General features: G+C 42.4%; 1 protein-coding gene across 1 annotated transcript in view; it reads right to left on the bottom strand.

Moving 5' to 3' along the window:
* nr5a2 (nuclear receptor subfamily 5, group A, member 2) overlaps positions 1-16636 on the bottom strand; it is a 75840-nt gene that overhangs the window by 19784 nt on the left and 39420 nt on the right. The window contains exons 5-6 of the mRNA XM_037769942.1: positions 15064-15183; positions 8783-8930 (exon numbers count right to left, since the gene is read on the bottom strand). Coding sequence (XP_037625870.1) covers positions 8783-8930; positions 15064-15183 — 268 coding nt within the window. The remainder of the gene's footprint in view (positions 1-8782; positions 8931-15063; positions 15184-16636) is intronic.

The raw sequence follows: 16636 nt of genomic DNA, 5'->3' as shown, positions 1-16636 counted from the left end.
TAAGAATATTTTCTTAACGAGACAGTAACAATGAAAAGGTATATTTTATTACTACATTTGAAAACCGGGTCGCTTTTGTTCAACCTTGATACACTTGAGCCTTGAGAAAAAAACTCTGAAACATAACAATTAAACCTCTTTATTGCTAAGATGCATATCATACAAATGTTGATGAAATGGTGAAGAAATTGACAATTCAAGATTTTGGAGACTATACTGTGGTTTCACATTGAAAATAAATAGGTAATGTGGGTCACTGTTTATTGGCAAGAATCTGGCGATACGATAGGTATCACGATACAGAGGTAACGATTCAATATATTGCGATACTGTAAGCAAGGCGATATATTGCGATCTTTTTTTTTTTAAATCAAATTTTTGGAAAACTCATAGAATAAAGAACACACCACTGTATGCAAAAGTTTACTTGCTGCTTTTTTTGTCTTATCACTTATTTATCACTTAAGTGTTTAATACTGGGGTCTGTAAATGTACAAATCCCCATGTAAACACTCCCCCCTCCTCCATATTATGTTGCTTTACTCTCAGATAACTGGACTTGTTTGGAACCAGATAAAGACCAGTGTCAACATAATCATCATAAATCCTTGTACGAGTATGATAAGACCTAAAAAAGAGAAGAAAAGAAGGCGAGCTAGGCTGTAAATTGGAAAGATACTTTGGAGATAATCTGGGAAATGTCGAAATCCATCAGGAAAACTGTAACGTATCTCAGGTGAGATATGAGGCTGAGACTAAAGGGGGAGTCGGGTCAAGGGTGAGAGGCAGCGATCCACAATAATCCCCACCGCCACCACCATCACAACTCACCGCAAACGGCTGCTTAATGACAACAGCCTGCAGTATTGCCAGGTAATAGTGGCAGGCTTGGAGACCTGGAGCTTTTATTGCTTGATAAAGTCTGAAAGCCTTTTAGGCAGCCTCATTACATGGAATTCCCTACAAAGTGGCGGCCGGCGTCAGGAGCCGACTGCACGCCATGTTAGATTTCTTAGGCTAAAATTGACAGAAAATAGGCGGAAGTATTAGGTTCATTGCTTTAGGGTACACTCTCACCTACTCCTGATGAGATGAAAGAAAATGAAAGAAAAAGTCGGGACACTCAAACCTGATTAGTCGGGTTCGGCTCTTCTGTCGTGGACAAAGTTTGAGCGAATATTTTTTTGTTTGTTTACTGCGTCACAACGAGGCCTGGAGGAAGCTGATGGGTGGGGGGGGGGGGGCGATAAAAACATTTGTTTGAAAGATGCGAGTCCAATACTTCTCAATCAGCACGTGTTTGCCGATGCACTTCACCAAGTTTGAAAACAGAGTGATGAAAAAGCACTAGATGCAGTCGCTCCGTGCATGGATTGCACTTTATGAACCTCATACATACATTTATAGTCTTAGCCCCACCGCAATCACTGCTACTGTATTTTCCATTACTGCTGTCATTGCACCAATCCAGTCACTGAGTCTGTCATTTGTGGGACACGCAAACATTAGTCAAGCATACACACACACACACACACAGAGAGAAACACACATGCTATGAAGCATGATTCATGCCACATTTCTCACACATGCGTCACACAGTATCTGGGTATTTTCTCATGAACTTCTAGTGTGGCGAAAATGACATCTAAAATGTGAAATTGCATATGAGTTAAAACATGTGAAATGTTTGTAAACCAGGTGTATCTACTTCAAATCTGTTCAGATGAGTCCAAATAGAGTGCTACAGGAATGTGTCCTAAAACTTGGAAATGAGTTAGCATTTTAGTACTTCCAGTTCCCTCGTCTGAAAGTCAATGTTTTTTTTTAATGGACCTTTTAATTAGATGTCTGAAATAAGGTCTGTGGTTAACACAAGCTGAAGAGACGTTTTGTTCTACGATATAAGATATGTCCGTTAATATCCCACTCGTGAATTTTTAAGCTTTTACATGTCTTTAAAAAGGCGGTGGCTAAATGAGACTACTAAACGCCATCACGTGTACTCGTCCGCCTTTACAGCCTCGTTATGTATGCTCATGCGACCGTAGTGTAATTAGCGTTTCACTTCAAAAATCATGAAAGTGGTGATCATTTGTGAAGATTATTTTATGGACCAAAAAGTGTAAGTATCATAAACATGTGTTTGCCACAGAGATTATTTTCTGCAATAATCTAAAACCCTAAAGGGAAAATCCCATTGGGTTTTTGTTGAGGAAACCCAGGGCGATGCTAACTTCCTGGTTGGCCTACAAAAATACTGACGTATTTTTACGTCATCCCTGCAGCGCTCTATAAAAGAGAGTTTTTGCCTAATCCAAATACAGCTTGCATTCACTATCCTCACTTGTGAGGATTGGATGTAAGTCTCCAATGTGAACAATTTTTTGTCCCTACGGTTTACACACACTGTAGTTGTGCTCTTTTATTGTAAATAATCACGTGTACTACCTAATAGCAGCCTTGGTGGATGTAGGGGTGGGTGGCTTTTATGTTAAAACATGTAATTTTACGATTGGCACCTGTACTTAGAGTACAGGTTAAGTTAAAGGTCAATTTTAGCTGTGTTCCTGTTAAGCAACTCTGCCTAATACATGCTTTACTGGCTGATCCTGATGTTTCCTGGTCCCTCTGGAGAGCAGGAAAAGACCGTCACATTTCATGTTGAGTCTAGGTTTCCTGACAACCCATACACCCACTAACCGTGCCTTTTATACATGTATTGATCAGGTCAAAGGTACAGCGGATGACTCCATTCTGTTGACTTACAGCCCAGTAAAAAAGCAGGAGTCCCACACACACAGCAGGCAGAACAGCAAAAGGAAAAAAAAAGTCCCTATTATGTTGCTTTTAATTAAGTTGTAAAGCGTTGTTCCGGTTATATGCTCCATTATTTGGCTCCTACCTCAGTCTCAATGGGTGTAAATATTGAACCGTCGCTGCCTCTCGATGTTAATCAATCCCCGACCGAATTCTAAATGATTCGGTTCATTTCAGGAAATGAATATTTGCCATGCGTTATGGGGGAGAGAGAGCGGGCGGTGTGCATGAATTAGCCAGCTCCCTGGCCCGCTGGCCGGGGATCAGGGCATTGATTCTGAGCAGCCTCGGCTGTTGCTTAATTAGGACGTACCTGTCTGGGAATTACATGTTTTTTTTCCTCTCATTGTGTGGAGAGACAAATATGATAGAGAACTGGAGAGAGAGAGAGAGAGAACGAGAGAGAGAGAGAGAGAGAGAGAGAGAGAGAGAGTCTTTTTTCATCAAGGTTAATCACGTTTGCTGTGTTTGTGTTGTTGTCAGCAGATTTGTGTCTGACCTCGCGGTGCTCAGTGTGTGTCTTCAGTGTGTGGCGCTCTAAACATGCTAATGAGAGATCCCTGCATCGGAGTACGGCTGGTGTTGGTGATGAAGTGTAGTAATGGAAAGGTAAATAGAGAGGTGGGTTGAAGCAACAAAGAAAGATGGGAAAAAAACCCAGTGTTGAGTCACTTCAGAAATGTTTTTGTGACACAATTTCACAAGATTCTACTTATTTCAATATTTGTATGGAATGGACGTCTATCAGTCATTTGTCACTTGTTTTCAGTTGTTTTAAGAGGAAAGTACAAACAGACACTCAACACAAGTTTAAATGACTGTAGTTAAGACGTTTTAAAGAAGGAAAGGGGCGGAGGAAAAGCTGAGCGAGGGAGGAAAAGAGATAAATGACGGTTTCAGATGTGGGTGAAGATAAACGAGGTGGATGTGAGGATGGAGTTGTGATAGATTGAGGCGTACAGAGATGGATGTGAAAAAGAGAGAGGGAAAGGGCAGAGCAATGAGAGAAGAGACAATGTAGAGGGGCTGGATGGATGGTGAGGGATGGATAGGTGGGTGTCTGACTAATCACTTGACAGACAGCTAATGTGGTGCTGAGGCAGCTCTTGAATCACTGGCTGTCTTGGTTCCTCATGAATGGACAACACTACTGATTTCTGATCACTGACCTAGAATAAAGAACAGCCGGCATTACATCATGTTTTGAATATTCATTTAATTGTATTACTTGGCTTTATAGTCTATTATTTTGAGATCAACTTAATTGGTTTGACTTTTAAACAGCTTATAAACTAACCAACAATCTTCAGGTACCAACGGTGCCCTATGCAGGCAGGAAGTTATATAGAGCTGCAGCTATTATTCTGTTGTGTGGCCAGGTTTTTCACTTTTTTTCCAACATGTTTTAGTCCAAATGATTAATTGATTATTTGAGAAAATAATCAACAGATTAATCAATAATGAAAATAATCATCAGTTGCAGCCTTAGTCGATACTGAAATGATGTAGCTGAAATAAACCGCTGGCATGGGCAGATTAAATAAACATGCATGACATTAAGGATCAGAGTATTTCCAGAATTTCGGGATAGAATCACTTACAGTACTGTAATCCATAAAATGAATGTATAATACCGTTTTTTTTTCATTTAAAGCAACATAAGGGGTAGCACATGGAAATTAAGTTTACATAGTTAATAGAGCTACCAATGTGACTTCTTTAAATAAACTTTCGCTACAGAGGAATCAAGCTTAAATTCTCCACATTTTCGCAGCTTTTCACCGGCTTTGTTCCTTCTCTAAAGGCTTCAATATGGGAGCATTATTTAGGGCTATGTCCACAAATCTGCTCTCTCCGCTGGGAGCATTTACCACCCCGCGCTGCTCTGGCAGCTCCTCTGGTTCTCCTCTCGGCTGACAAGGACTGGCAGCGCCTGTCTCACCCAATTACACCTGATGGGGGTCTGACCTGTAGAGCTGGGTTAACTGGTTGCTTGCTGAACACTCTCTGACCTCTGTCACCGCGTCTGCTTTGCCAGAAACTGTCTGTGTGGTGGCGTGATTCAGGCGTACATCTGTATGAGTTTTGGTGAAAGTTGATCAGTAAAGCTTGTTATTTTTTTTTTCTTTTCCATTGATAGTTTTTGGGGGGGTTTAAGCAGGTTTCAAGCATCACAATAGCACAGAACTTACTCATTTTAGGAAGCACATGCTCCCTAACTTCATACCTGGGAGATGCCTTCTCAAATTTCTACCGAGTATATACTGTACTGTATAGTGCAATTTGGAGTTAATTCCCCTTTAAGTGGAAAGAACAGATTCTTTTTTTTTTCACTTTCCTCAGCCTGAATTTGAACTTGTGACCCATTTCTCACCTCTGGGCGTTCATGTCACCAGTCTCTCTATTAGGCCTGTAAGCTTTTTAAAGGAAATCAAAGTCCCATTAACAGTGTATTGACACCATACAACTACTAATCCTTTACTGAACTCTGACCCAGGCAGCATTCTCTCTCTCTCTCTCTCTCTCACTCTCGCTCTCTCTCTGCCGTTTTGTGGGTCTCTTGCTCAACACCCAACGCACACAATCATTGCTCACAGTCCTACAAACACTTAACAGATCAATGCTCTGAGAGTGATAATCTCCTCCTTGATATAGAGGGTGAAAGCCTTCACTTAAGACGAGCAGCGAGTGACGGGGGGGGGACAGCGAGAGAGCAGAGAGCACACACACAGATCAGGACAAGTGTCTCCTCTCAGCTGGAGTGACATCTATATCCCCGTCTTTATCGACAACTGGCCTAAGTAAGAGCTCTTCTGGCCAATCCATCCACAGAAAGAGAGATGTTGAGAGAGAGAGAGGGTAGTAGATAGAGGGAAAATAATCAAGACACAAACAGAACGATAGGGAAAGAAAAAGAGGCAGAGGGAGAAATAGCACTACCTCCACAAGGAAGAGCAGTACTGTAGTTGTAATAGTGGTAGTGATACAGCAGTCATGATATAAAGGACACAACAGTATTGCCAGACAGGAGCGTAGATATTGGATGATTATGCAAAAACATAGATTATGTTCAACAACTTTTACAAATGTTCTTTACGTCCAATGTCAATGTTTTTAAAATTCTTGCTTTCTACAATATATCTCTGCAGGGTAATATCATTCTTACGCTAGGGCTGAGCGATATGGCCAAAATCTTCTATTTCGATATAGGTCATTTCATATTTCCATAGCAATATAGATATCACAATATAGCATGTTTTATAGCAATAGGAGATAACCACATGGTAATAGGGATGCACTGATACCGGATTGGATATCGGACAGATACGGCCTCAAATAGCTGGATCGGGTATCGGTGACAATAGGGCGGATCTATTCAAGTCAGATCTATATGTATATACTATATATATGATGTACTGGAATTTTAATTCCTGTTTAAGTTTTGACCAATTTGTTGCTGCATTAAAAAAGTTGATGTATGATTTTTTTTTAATTTTAATAATAAATAACAATTCAGTAAATTTATATCTATGTATTTATTTGTTACATTTTGTTTTATAAAGTTAGGGAACTTCCACACAGTGAGGCATACAGCTTATTGATTAAACACTGGTATGGGATCGGTACTCGGCATCGGCCGATCGGGAACTGAAAAAGTCTGATCGGGGCATCCCTACATGGTATAAAGCCTATTTCTGTAAACTCCTGTGTGAATTTAATACTTGACAAATGAAAAGTACTGAGTATTTTCTCATTTTAAGAACTTGAGAACAAAATGAACATAACAATTTCAAGTGAAATTACAGAGAATAAATAAATAAATATAGGTCTATCCTATATCACGATAGAAACTATAAAGAAAAATATATACGATAGACACTTTTATATCGTTTTGATATATATTCATATTACCCCGCTCTATATTATGTCAAATAAAAGTATTACTAACACAAACATGACCGTAAAATAGAACAAACAGTAGTTCCCTGTATCAAACCAGTGTCATAATGAATACACCCCATTATATTAGCCCCAGCTGAGAGTACAGTAGCCGGTGTTAGAGATTAAATGAAGCTAATAAAGACAGGAGAGTCTAATCTTTTAGTTAGAGCTACTTTCATGCCTCATTTCCCTACAATCCTTATTAACTGTCTCCGCTTGTAGTTCGGAAGCTGTGTGAACGTACACACGGATGCACACTTGCTTTCTCATTTGCCACACACATGATTTCACTTTCCCTCAGGTATATGTATGTATCTCCACCTCACATCTCCATTCAGCTGTGTGAGATATTAATCAATTCTAAATCTCCCGGCTTTACATTACTCCAGCCCCTCCCCATCCCCATCCCCATCCCCATCCCCTCCACCCCCCAACACCTCCACCAACACAGATCCCCTCAGCCGGCTCTACGGCGTCTGCGTCGGGCTTCTTTCACGGGGAGGCCTGAACAGGCACTGCCGGGGGCGATACACATCCCTCAGGTGAGCCTTTCATTATGGATGATGTTTCTGCCAAATTATTTAGACCCTGAGCCCCAGCAACACCCCTGCCCCGTAAAAAAAAACCCACACAAACAAAAATGCCCGCATGCACGCAGACATACACACTCCAAAACCCCACTCCATCCCTCCCCTCTTCTTCTTCGCTGTACCACAAACACCGCTAACGCAAACGTTAATCCTGCCTGATCACCTCAGTGTGGGGGTGTGTGTGTGCAGTTCATTAGTCCCTCTTTCTTTGTTTAGAGAAGGTAAAGAAGTGAAAGTGTGACCCTTGTGGATTACAGGTGGATGGAGGGAAGGGGGATATATTCATCATGTGTATGCCACTGCTGCTCTCGGTGCCATAGAGGGGCCAGGCTGAGCAAAACTACCTTGACATCATTGGTTGCAGTAATGTAGGATGTTAAAATAGGTTTGGTCGTGTGGTTGTGTGTGTGTGTGTGTGTGTGTGTGTGTGTGGTTGTGTGTGTGTGCGTGTGTGTGTGTGTATTCCTCAGAGGCCGTTTGCTGCAGACTTGTTAGGAAAGAGACAGAGATGACAGTCTCCTGGCAATGTCTGACCTCGGCTTAGAGAGTGGAGAGCAGCTTTGGCATCTGAACACACACACACACACACACACACACACACATCAATGTACCCCTTCTCTTCGTCCCTTAACTCATTTGGCTACTTATCCCTCCACTTCCCTCCCCTCCCAAATCCCATGCTCCCTCTCTCCTCCCAGCCTCAGCTCCCCTCTCGCCTGTCCATCCCAAATGCTTCACGGTACCTGGCTGCCTCCCACCAATTCCCACTCTCTCCCACTTCATCATCCTCCCATCTCCTCCTTCTCATCCTCTCCTTCCTCTCCTCCTCCCCTCCTCGGTTGACCCCCCAACTCACTCCTTTCTTTTCTGACCCGCCAAAGCTCAATTGGAGAATCACTCCCCTCCTCTTGTAACTCCCCATCCTCACTGTCTCGTGCACTTTATTTTCACTCAACACGCTCACCTGATGCTTACTCTACTACTGCTGCATTCAACACTAAAGATTAATTTTACATTCCCACTTACTGAGCATGTGTTATCAGTTGTTTTGCGTAAAAGGAAACTTAAACTGCGTCGTTGCATGTAAAAGCCTTCTGTGTTGGAAGAGGACCATACTTTTCCTCGTTCCTTCCTTCCTCACTTTCTCTTTTGTCCCTTCCGGACCACTGCTCCCTTCCTTCCTCCTCTCCTCCTCCTTCATTCCTTCCCTCTTTTCCACACCCTCCCTCGCCCCCCCCCTTTCTTACTTCCATTTCCTTTCCCTCCCATCCTTCCTGCCTCTCTCCATCACCTGCATCTCTTTGATCATCATCCCCTACTCCTGCATCTCAGGAGCATCAACTCTTCAGGGTCAGGAAGGAAACATTTCCCAGGAACCTCTGACTGTATCTCCCCCCTCAAATCTTCCCGCTTCGGGACTCTCAGAGACTCACCCAGGCTGAATAGGACCAGGAACTTGAGGCAGACGAACTCCCGTTGGTCCAGCTGGAGGGCGCGTAGCTTGGCCACCATTTCCTGGGCGTGGCTCAACAGGTTGTTGAGGGTGGCTCCCGCCTGAGAGGCAATCACTGCATAGTCCACCTGGAATAAGCAGGGAGAGAGGGATGTCAGGAGAAAAAAAAGATGTTGAATTGAATGACCGGATAGCTATAGCTTGTTAGCAACTTATAGGGTAGCTCGGCTAGCCAGCTAAATAGATAAGTCAGTATGTGGCAGCTGGTGACTCCAACCCATGGTGTCGTGTTATTTTACACTAGTTGGCTACTTATCTCTACTTTCTGAAGTTCAGCACCTGCAAGTTCTGCAAGTACAGTAGCTAGCTACTGCTCGATTAATAAACGGAAATCTGAAAAAAGAAAATTTGGAGTTCAAAAAGCCTTAAGAAAATGAAATTTTTTTAGTGATGTTTAAAAGTAGTTCGCAATTTGCACATCATAATTTCCTTTCTGATATGTTAATGCACAAATCTATCTATCGCTTTACTGCCAGTGCGTCACACTCGTGTACTATACAGTGGTCGAGAATTAAAGATGAAATTCCGAAATGATCATTTGACCAACGCGATGTAAACATTGTATTCTGGTTGTTGACTGGTTTGGGTGGACATCGTCCGTTGGAGCACCATTTTACGTGTTTTGGCCAATAACAGATTAGCATGAAAAAAAAAATTATATCGCACAGACGGCCCTTTTCTCTCTCGCCTGCGCTGCAGGAGTCGCTGTTGAAGCATTTTAGTCAGAATTTCAATAATGGATTTTTCCCAAAGAAGGGAGAAAAAATATTTTATATCATACCGACATTTGGGAATGGTTTATTTCAGCCAAGTACTCTTTTTGATATTTTTATCTCCCTCTTGCCTCTCAAAAATAGAAGAGGATCAACCTCTAAGTACCAGCCTCCTCTGGTTTAGATACAGCAGACCTAATAGACATTAGCTTCCCCTCTCTTACTATTTGGCCTTTTCCACCTGGTTTCATCATGTCTCACTGTGGATATCTGTTATTCTTTGCGTTTCTTATCTCTGCCCATTCAAGGGTTATTTCAACCAACGAAAATATATCTAAAACCCCCAATGTGCAAAAAATGATTGACAGCTATACAGCACATGACTGTACCCTGAACACATCACCAGCGCAAACTTCATGTAATGATTTTTTTCATCGCTGTACCTGCTCTACTGCACTCTCAACACGGAGTCAACCGCTTTGGTCTGTCTGTCAGAGCGTGAGACACTGGTGGATGTGTCAAAAAATGCAGCTGCAGGCAGTATGTTTTTGCAGTTTAACAGTTTTTTATGACAACATGCTGCTGTGTGTGTGTGTGTGAGCGTGGGAGTTCACCTCCAACAGACTGGACCTGCCAGATTTGACTTCTCTCTCTCAGATTTCTATTATACAGCAAAACAACAACATGTATGCCGAGACACGACAAAAAAAAAAAGATATATAGATTTCACATAAACCCATTTTTCTTGGTTCCAACCCATCTGTCCAACATGCACACACACACACACACACACACACACACACACACACACACACACGCACTCCCTATTCAGGTGCACTTCATATCTGCAGCCACAGCACATTTGTCTGGGAGGCAAGTCCTTAGCTGCCACTCAAAGTAAGCAGGGCCATATTAAATTTTTATATTTATTGACAATTCATTACCATAATTGACTGTGCTAGAGGTTTCCAGGGGAAGGTAGATGTCGGCGTGTGCAGTTCCTAAAGCTCAGGGAGGAAGAGGGTCCCCGTGAGCCCCCCATTTGCAATTAAAAACACCCCTGGATCTGGAATTTATTTATTGTGTAAATGGGATGATTGGAGCCTGTTTTTCATCTGTGTGAAGAAGGGCAGGTTCAAAGTAAAGTTAACAATACGTCATGTTTTTCCCTCTCTTCTCCTGCTTTTCTTTCCTTTCTCTTTACTGTACCTCTCTCCCGATTTATCCTGAACTCCTTTGTCCCTCTCTCTTTTCCTCCTTTCCGCCTTCGAGACGGTTAAGAGTTATGACTCGGTGAAAAGCAGACACTGCCCCCCTTCCAAGGTGTCAATCAATTTACATAAAATCAACTGTGCATGAAATAACTTCATTGAAGGATTGGACTGTTGATGGTGATGCCTTGGGTTATTGCCTTCTAGCCTTAAGTAAAAAGAGAGAAGAGAAAAAAGCGCTATAATGTCACTATAGCAGACTTAGCACTAACCCTGGTGACCTGCGTATCAGTCAATCAATCAATACTACTTTATTATCCCTCCTGGAGAGTAAATATATGAATAAACCTTCAAATCTTAGCCCATCATGAATACGATGAACAATCTTAGCAGAGCATTAAAGATGAATATGGGAGGTGAGAGCGGTTTGATGGGTGGAGGGCTTTGATGTGTGTGGGGAGACGGTGATGGAGAATGTACCTTGTTTGAAAGCGCTACGACTGGCCGAGGAACTTCTGTTTTTGCATTTCTCCTTCATTTGAATTTCATGTACACCAGGAGCGTCGTGCTATCAAAATATCAGGATTTTCATACCGAAAAAACGGCCGCCAAGCTGTGAGGCCTTGCTTAATCATTCAACAGTTCAGTCCCATCTTTTGTCATTTCGTGTTTGCGAGCATTTCTACGTTTGATCGTGTGACAGGATAAAGAACAAGCCTCCTCTTTGCCACTCATGGCCATTTCTCACTGCTGTTGGTGACAAAAGGACATGTTCAGAGAAAGACAGAAAATAAGAAAAAAGGCAGAAATTGAAAGTGAAAGAGAGAAACTGAATGACAGGCTATAACAGTAAATCTGCTGGTAGCATGGATTTCTTTTCAAAGGCCAGTATGAGTGCAGCGTGTGACTGACGAGAGCAGAGAAGAGGCTTGATTCAAAGCAAAAGGGGAGAAGCATCTGTCCAAATTTCCATTTGAAGAAATCTTCTGTCCCAAAGTCACATTTTATTCTATTAAGAACTGAAAAATGACTGCCAACATGAGGACATTTAATTTGTTCCCAACGCAAACTTTATCAAGTTAAACTGTTGTAAATGACTCTCAATGTGGTACAGTTTGACGCCCACAGTAGCAGAAAATAGACCAGGATGCAATGCAACGAGAAGAGATTTTTTTAACAGGAAAATCTGTCTTTACCTACAAGTACTGAATAAAGCAGGCTGCTCTCATACCATCCGTAGCTATACCTACAAAAAGTAATGAACTGTAATCTGTATGTATCCCACGAAATCAATGCATACCACATAATCGTGAACCAGAAAGTATAAAGAGCGACAAACGCCACGTAGGGAGGAGGTCGGGGTGGATGGGTAGGTCAGAAAACACCAGACCTTTGCCCAGGAGACCGCTGTTCATGTACCATGTGAAACGTAAATTCCGTACTTAAGTAACGCCACTTCCGTAGTTATTTTAAACCAAACCACAATCTTTTCCTAAACCTAACCAGGTAGTTTCCTGTGGAGATGGAAGTTTATTTTGAAAAGACTGTATGCATGTAATGTGGAAATTGACACATGTTGCTGGACATTCATATGCACGAAAAATGATGAATAACTTTTGGTATGATATCATACAAACCCCTTGTATGAGGATATGTTGAATAAAGTCCAGTCCTCCTCTCTGAGCTTTTGCAAAAAAAATTATCCGACAAACAATTTAGAAAATCGTAAACTTTGCTTAAAAAACGCTAAAATGTTCAACAAAAAAAAATCAATTTCATCACAAATAACTCGCTGAACATAACCGTGTCTTAGATGGTCCAAGTTTTGACTTAAAATGTTTTCTTATAATATCCAAAAGACCAATATCCTGAGCATATTGTAACAATTAAGTTATTAGCACATTACAGCCCAATGTGGCCAATGAACAGCGCAGTGTGTTGGCCCACACAGTCATTATGTGATTTGTTATGTGTGTGTGTGTGTGTGTAAAACATTTGCTTTGGGTAATGCTGCTACTGAGTTCTAAATATCCCTGGTGTTATCGCTGTGCTGTCACCCCTGGCCAGGCAGAGAATAATAGGAAATAATGAACTGTTTCAGAGCCTCACACACACACACACACACACTCTCTCACACACACTCTCTCACACACACACATTTTTCCCCATAGCCCCCCCAACACCAGCTGTTCATTAACCACAGTATGCAAACGAAACTGCCGTCCTGCGCCTCCCCTGATTATCAGCCCCTCCTCCTCCTCCTCCTCCTCCTCACCGCTCCGATCTCTTCAAACTGCTCTCATCATCTCCTCCTCGATCCCTCCTCATTTCATCTCCTTCTTTCTCCCCTCTTGTCCCCTACCACCTTTATGTTCTCCTCCTGTCCTCCCTATAGTCTGCCCTATTTCTTCTGTCTTCTTTCATCATGCCAGCAACTCCTTACCTTCTTCACTTCTTCCTTATTACCACTTCTTCTTTTCCTCACTCCTGCCTCCTCCTCCTCCTATCTTCCTTCTCTTTTCCTAACAAACCTCTTCCTCTCTTTCCTCTCCTCTGTCATGTTGTTCCACTCTCAGTCCTCCATCTCTCCCCTCATTTCCTCCTCTCTCTTCCTCTTGCTCTCTGCTTCCATCAGTTTCTATCACTCCTCATTTTATCCTCTCCATCCTTTTCCTTTCCTCCTGCCCTCATTGTGCATACTCCTCTATTTCCCTTCTCCATCATTTTTCCCAACTCTCCACCACCTGTTACATCAACACTTCTCCTTCTCTTTGGCTCTTCCTCCTTCCTTTTCTTTGTGTTTTATCTTCACCTGTTTGTGTGCATATTGGCCTGATGTACATGCAGATACTTCCACTACTCTTTCCCACGGTTTGTACTACTCAACCACTAGAAGCACCACTGCTCATTTACCAGAGGCAATACTTCTTCAGCTATTCTGAAAATCCACCCCCTGAACTTGTTTTCTTTCGGAATCATGGAATTAAAGCAGGACTTCCCTGTGTACGGCGTGCCTGCCTTGCTTCAATATTTATACCAGCATCTATTGTTGTAAAACATTTTGTTGAAGAGCAATGTTTTGGAGAGCCGGCCCAATCTATAATTTATGACTCCTCATCTCACTGACAGCCACGCCACCGGTCAGAGGCATATTCATGATGAGCGGTCTCATGTATTTGTGTGTGCATGAGATTATGAAAATCACTGAGTGCTGAAGGAGTCTTCCCTGCATACTCTGGGTGTGTGTGATTACTGTTTGACAGTGTGTGTATGAAGCAAAAACAGAATCACAGCATCCCGATGCTTTGAGGACCTGCATTTGGGCCTCAGGCATCAGCTCCCACCAAGTTCCTTCAGGGCCCCAGTAAAAAACAAAATAACACACTTAGCCACATTCTTTATCTGTCCGCCCACTCACTATGCTGCACCATGCGCAACCGAGTGCTTTATTTATTCGCTGGCGGAGTCTTCATGCACTGAGAAGAAAATGCCAAATTGATTATTCTGGTGACATTAGTGTATATCTATAAGCATAATCTATTTTTAATGAAGCGGGGACTCCTGTGTAGCGGAGTGATCAATAAAGCTTTAAGGGAAATGTTGAGGTGTTACAGAGTCCCTCGAGGAGCGAACATAGACTTTAAACATAGACTGTATATAAGAAGTGGACGTAGTCACCGTGACGTCACCCATTGGTTTGTGAACTGTCGTATTGGACCTCGGGTTTGGCATTTTGGCCGTTGCCATCTTGTTTTTTTTGCAACCAGAGGTGACACGAGAGGGTGGAGCTAAGTACAGCTGAACGCTGAATAAGACATTTTTAGGCTACCGAAATGTTATAATTCATACCATGAACTGAAAACACACTGTGAAAGTGTTGAAGTTGTAAGACGGAAACACAGACAACACCCAGACCAGACAACGCCGTGGTAACGACCTGTCAATCACAAGGTAGCCGCGCCCTAAAGCATACCTGCTTTGTAGTCTATTTTACTCTAAATAGGACCATAATTTACTAAATGAACATCATGTTGTATTGAAGAAGACGTGAAACTAGCGATTAAGAACATAAACTCATGTTTCCAATGTTTACTGAGGTAATAAATCAAGTGAGAAGTAGGCTCATTTTCTCATAGACTTCTATACAATCAGACTTATTTTTGCAAACAGAGGAGTCGCCCCCTGCTGGCTATTAGAAAGAATGCAAATTTAAGGCACTTCTGCATTGGCTTCACTTTTCAGACTCGGAGGTTTCCCACTGGGTTCAAACAACTCACCTGCTGGCCAGTGACCAATAGGATGGAGCCCTCCTTAGCGTGCATCACCTGCCGGAATACGTGGTCGAGGATGAGGAGTTCGCTCCAGCAGTTCTGCAGCAGCTTCATCTGGTCGTCCACCTGGTAAGAAATAATAACATTGGGTCAACTACTTGACTTGGGGGGAAGGGGTTAGAAAACAAACCAGAATGTTTGAAAGCTCATGAGGAGGTCAACCTGATGAGCTGTTGTGCATTAAACTGTCAGCGGCTTGTAAATATCACAGACAGCTGTTTGCAGGGTAAGCTTGCTCACAGGTCAATCAGTTGCGCACCTCTGGCATTATTTTTTCAACTTTACACAAAGCTAAAAAGTGTTACTACACTTTCTCATCACTCAGCGGAGCACTTTGCAACGTGCCTGATTGAACAACGCTGCCAGGTTTATCTGTTTGCCCATTGCCAGCAGTTTGTGAGTGATTCCACAGATGATAATGATTAAGTAGCCTCCTGAATGCCAGCCGCTGGCTCCCAGGGACCTGCCAGGTGAGCTTGGGAAGCTGAGGCAGGTCAATCGCTGGTTCTGTACACCAACAACAACCCCCTCCATTGTAACTGTTACTCTCTTCCCATGCCTGGCTGTGTTAATCATTACTCCGCATAGCCAGACTCAGACAAAAAAGCCCACATTGAGAAGGAAGGAATGAGGAAAATGTATGAGAGGCTCTTTCTTTCTCCTCCCTTTCACCCCCCCTACCTTTTTTTTCTATCAACAAACATTGTCCTCTTTGTGGTATCATTGGAATAATGTGTCTTTTTGGGCACACTGCGGTTTCATGGTGATGTGAATCACTTTGTGTTGCTTTGAGTCTGTGAGAACTATCTGTGATGTTCGTCATCAATGTCAACCACAACTTGTAGTGAAGAATGTGGGTCGATGTTAAAACTATTGCAGGCAGGTGCAGCGTGAACACCGCTGAAAGGAATTTCTTTTTGTGCTGTCTGGAAATTGCACAGGGATCCGTTTGTTGAAATCTACAATGACCTTAGGTAAAAAACAAAGTGATATCAATAACCTTAGCTCTTCCAACAAACGTTCTTATTTCCTTGTATGACACGGCAGTGGCTGTGGCCAAGTCTGAAGTCTGCTACTTGTTGATTAGGATTGTTATGACTGGTGATTGGGGCTGGTGTCAAACAGTGTCTGTTTAACTTTCAGGTAGACACAATAGCTGTGACAAATAACACACACTGTTGGATAAGGATGGGAATAACCACAGGCCCCACAATACAATGGGGTGACATACATGATACTTGAGTCAGAATACCATCTTCTTGCGATTTTAAAAATGTTGTGATAAGATATATTGTGATTTATTACCTTTTTTCAACTGCAAATTATGCAGTTCGTTCAGTTAGAAGTATTGATACATATCGATACAGAATATTTGAAACGGTTTCAATACTCATTTACTGCAGCATCGATACACAGGTAGCTGCGCTTTCTGCTCTCTCTTCTCTCCAACATGCGCCCTGACACACACACTGCTACTTATCTTTTGAGAAAGATCTCACATTTTATGCACTCAATGTTG

Source organism: Sebastes umbrosus, chromosome 5, assembly GCF_015220745.1.
Source record: "Sebastes umbrosus isolate fSebUmb1 chromosome 5, fSebUmb1.pri, whole genome shotgun sequence".
Taxonomy (NCBI): domain Eukaryota; kingdom Metazoa; phylum Chordata; class Actinopteri; order Perciformes; family Sebastidae; genus Sebastes; species Sebastes umbrosus.
Note: the sequence above shows the minus strand (reverse complement) of the source record. Positions and strands in the feature narration are given on the sequence as shown.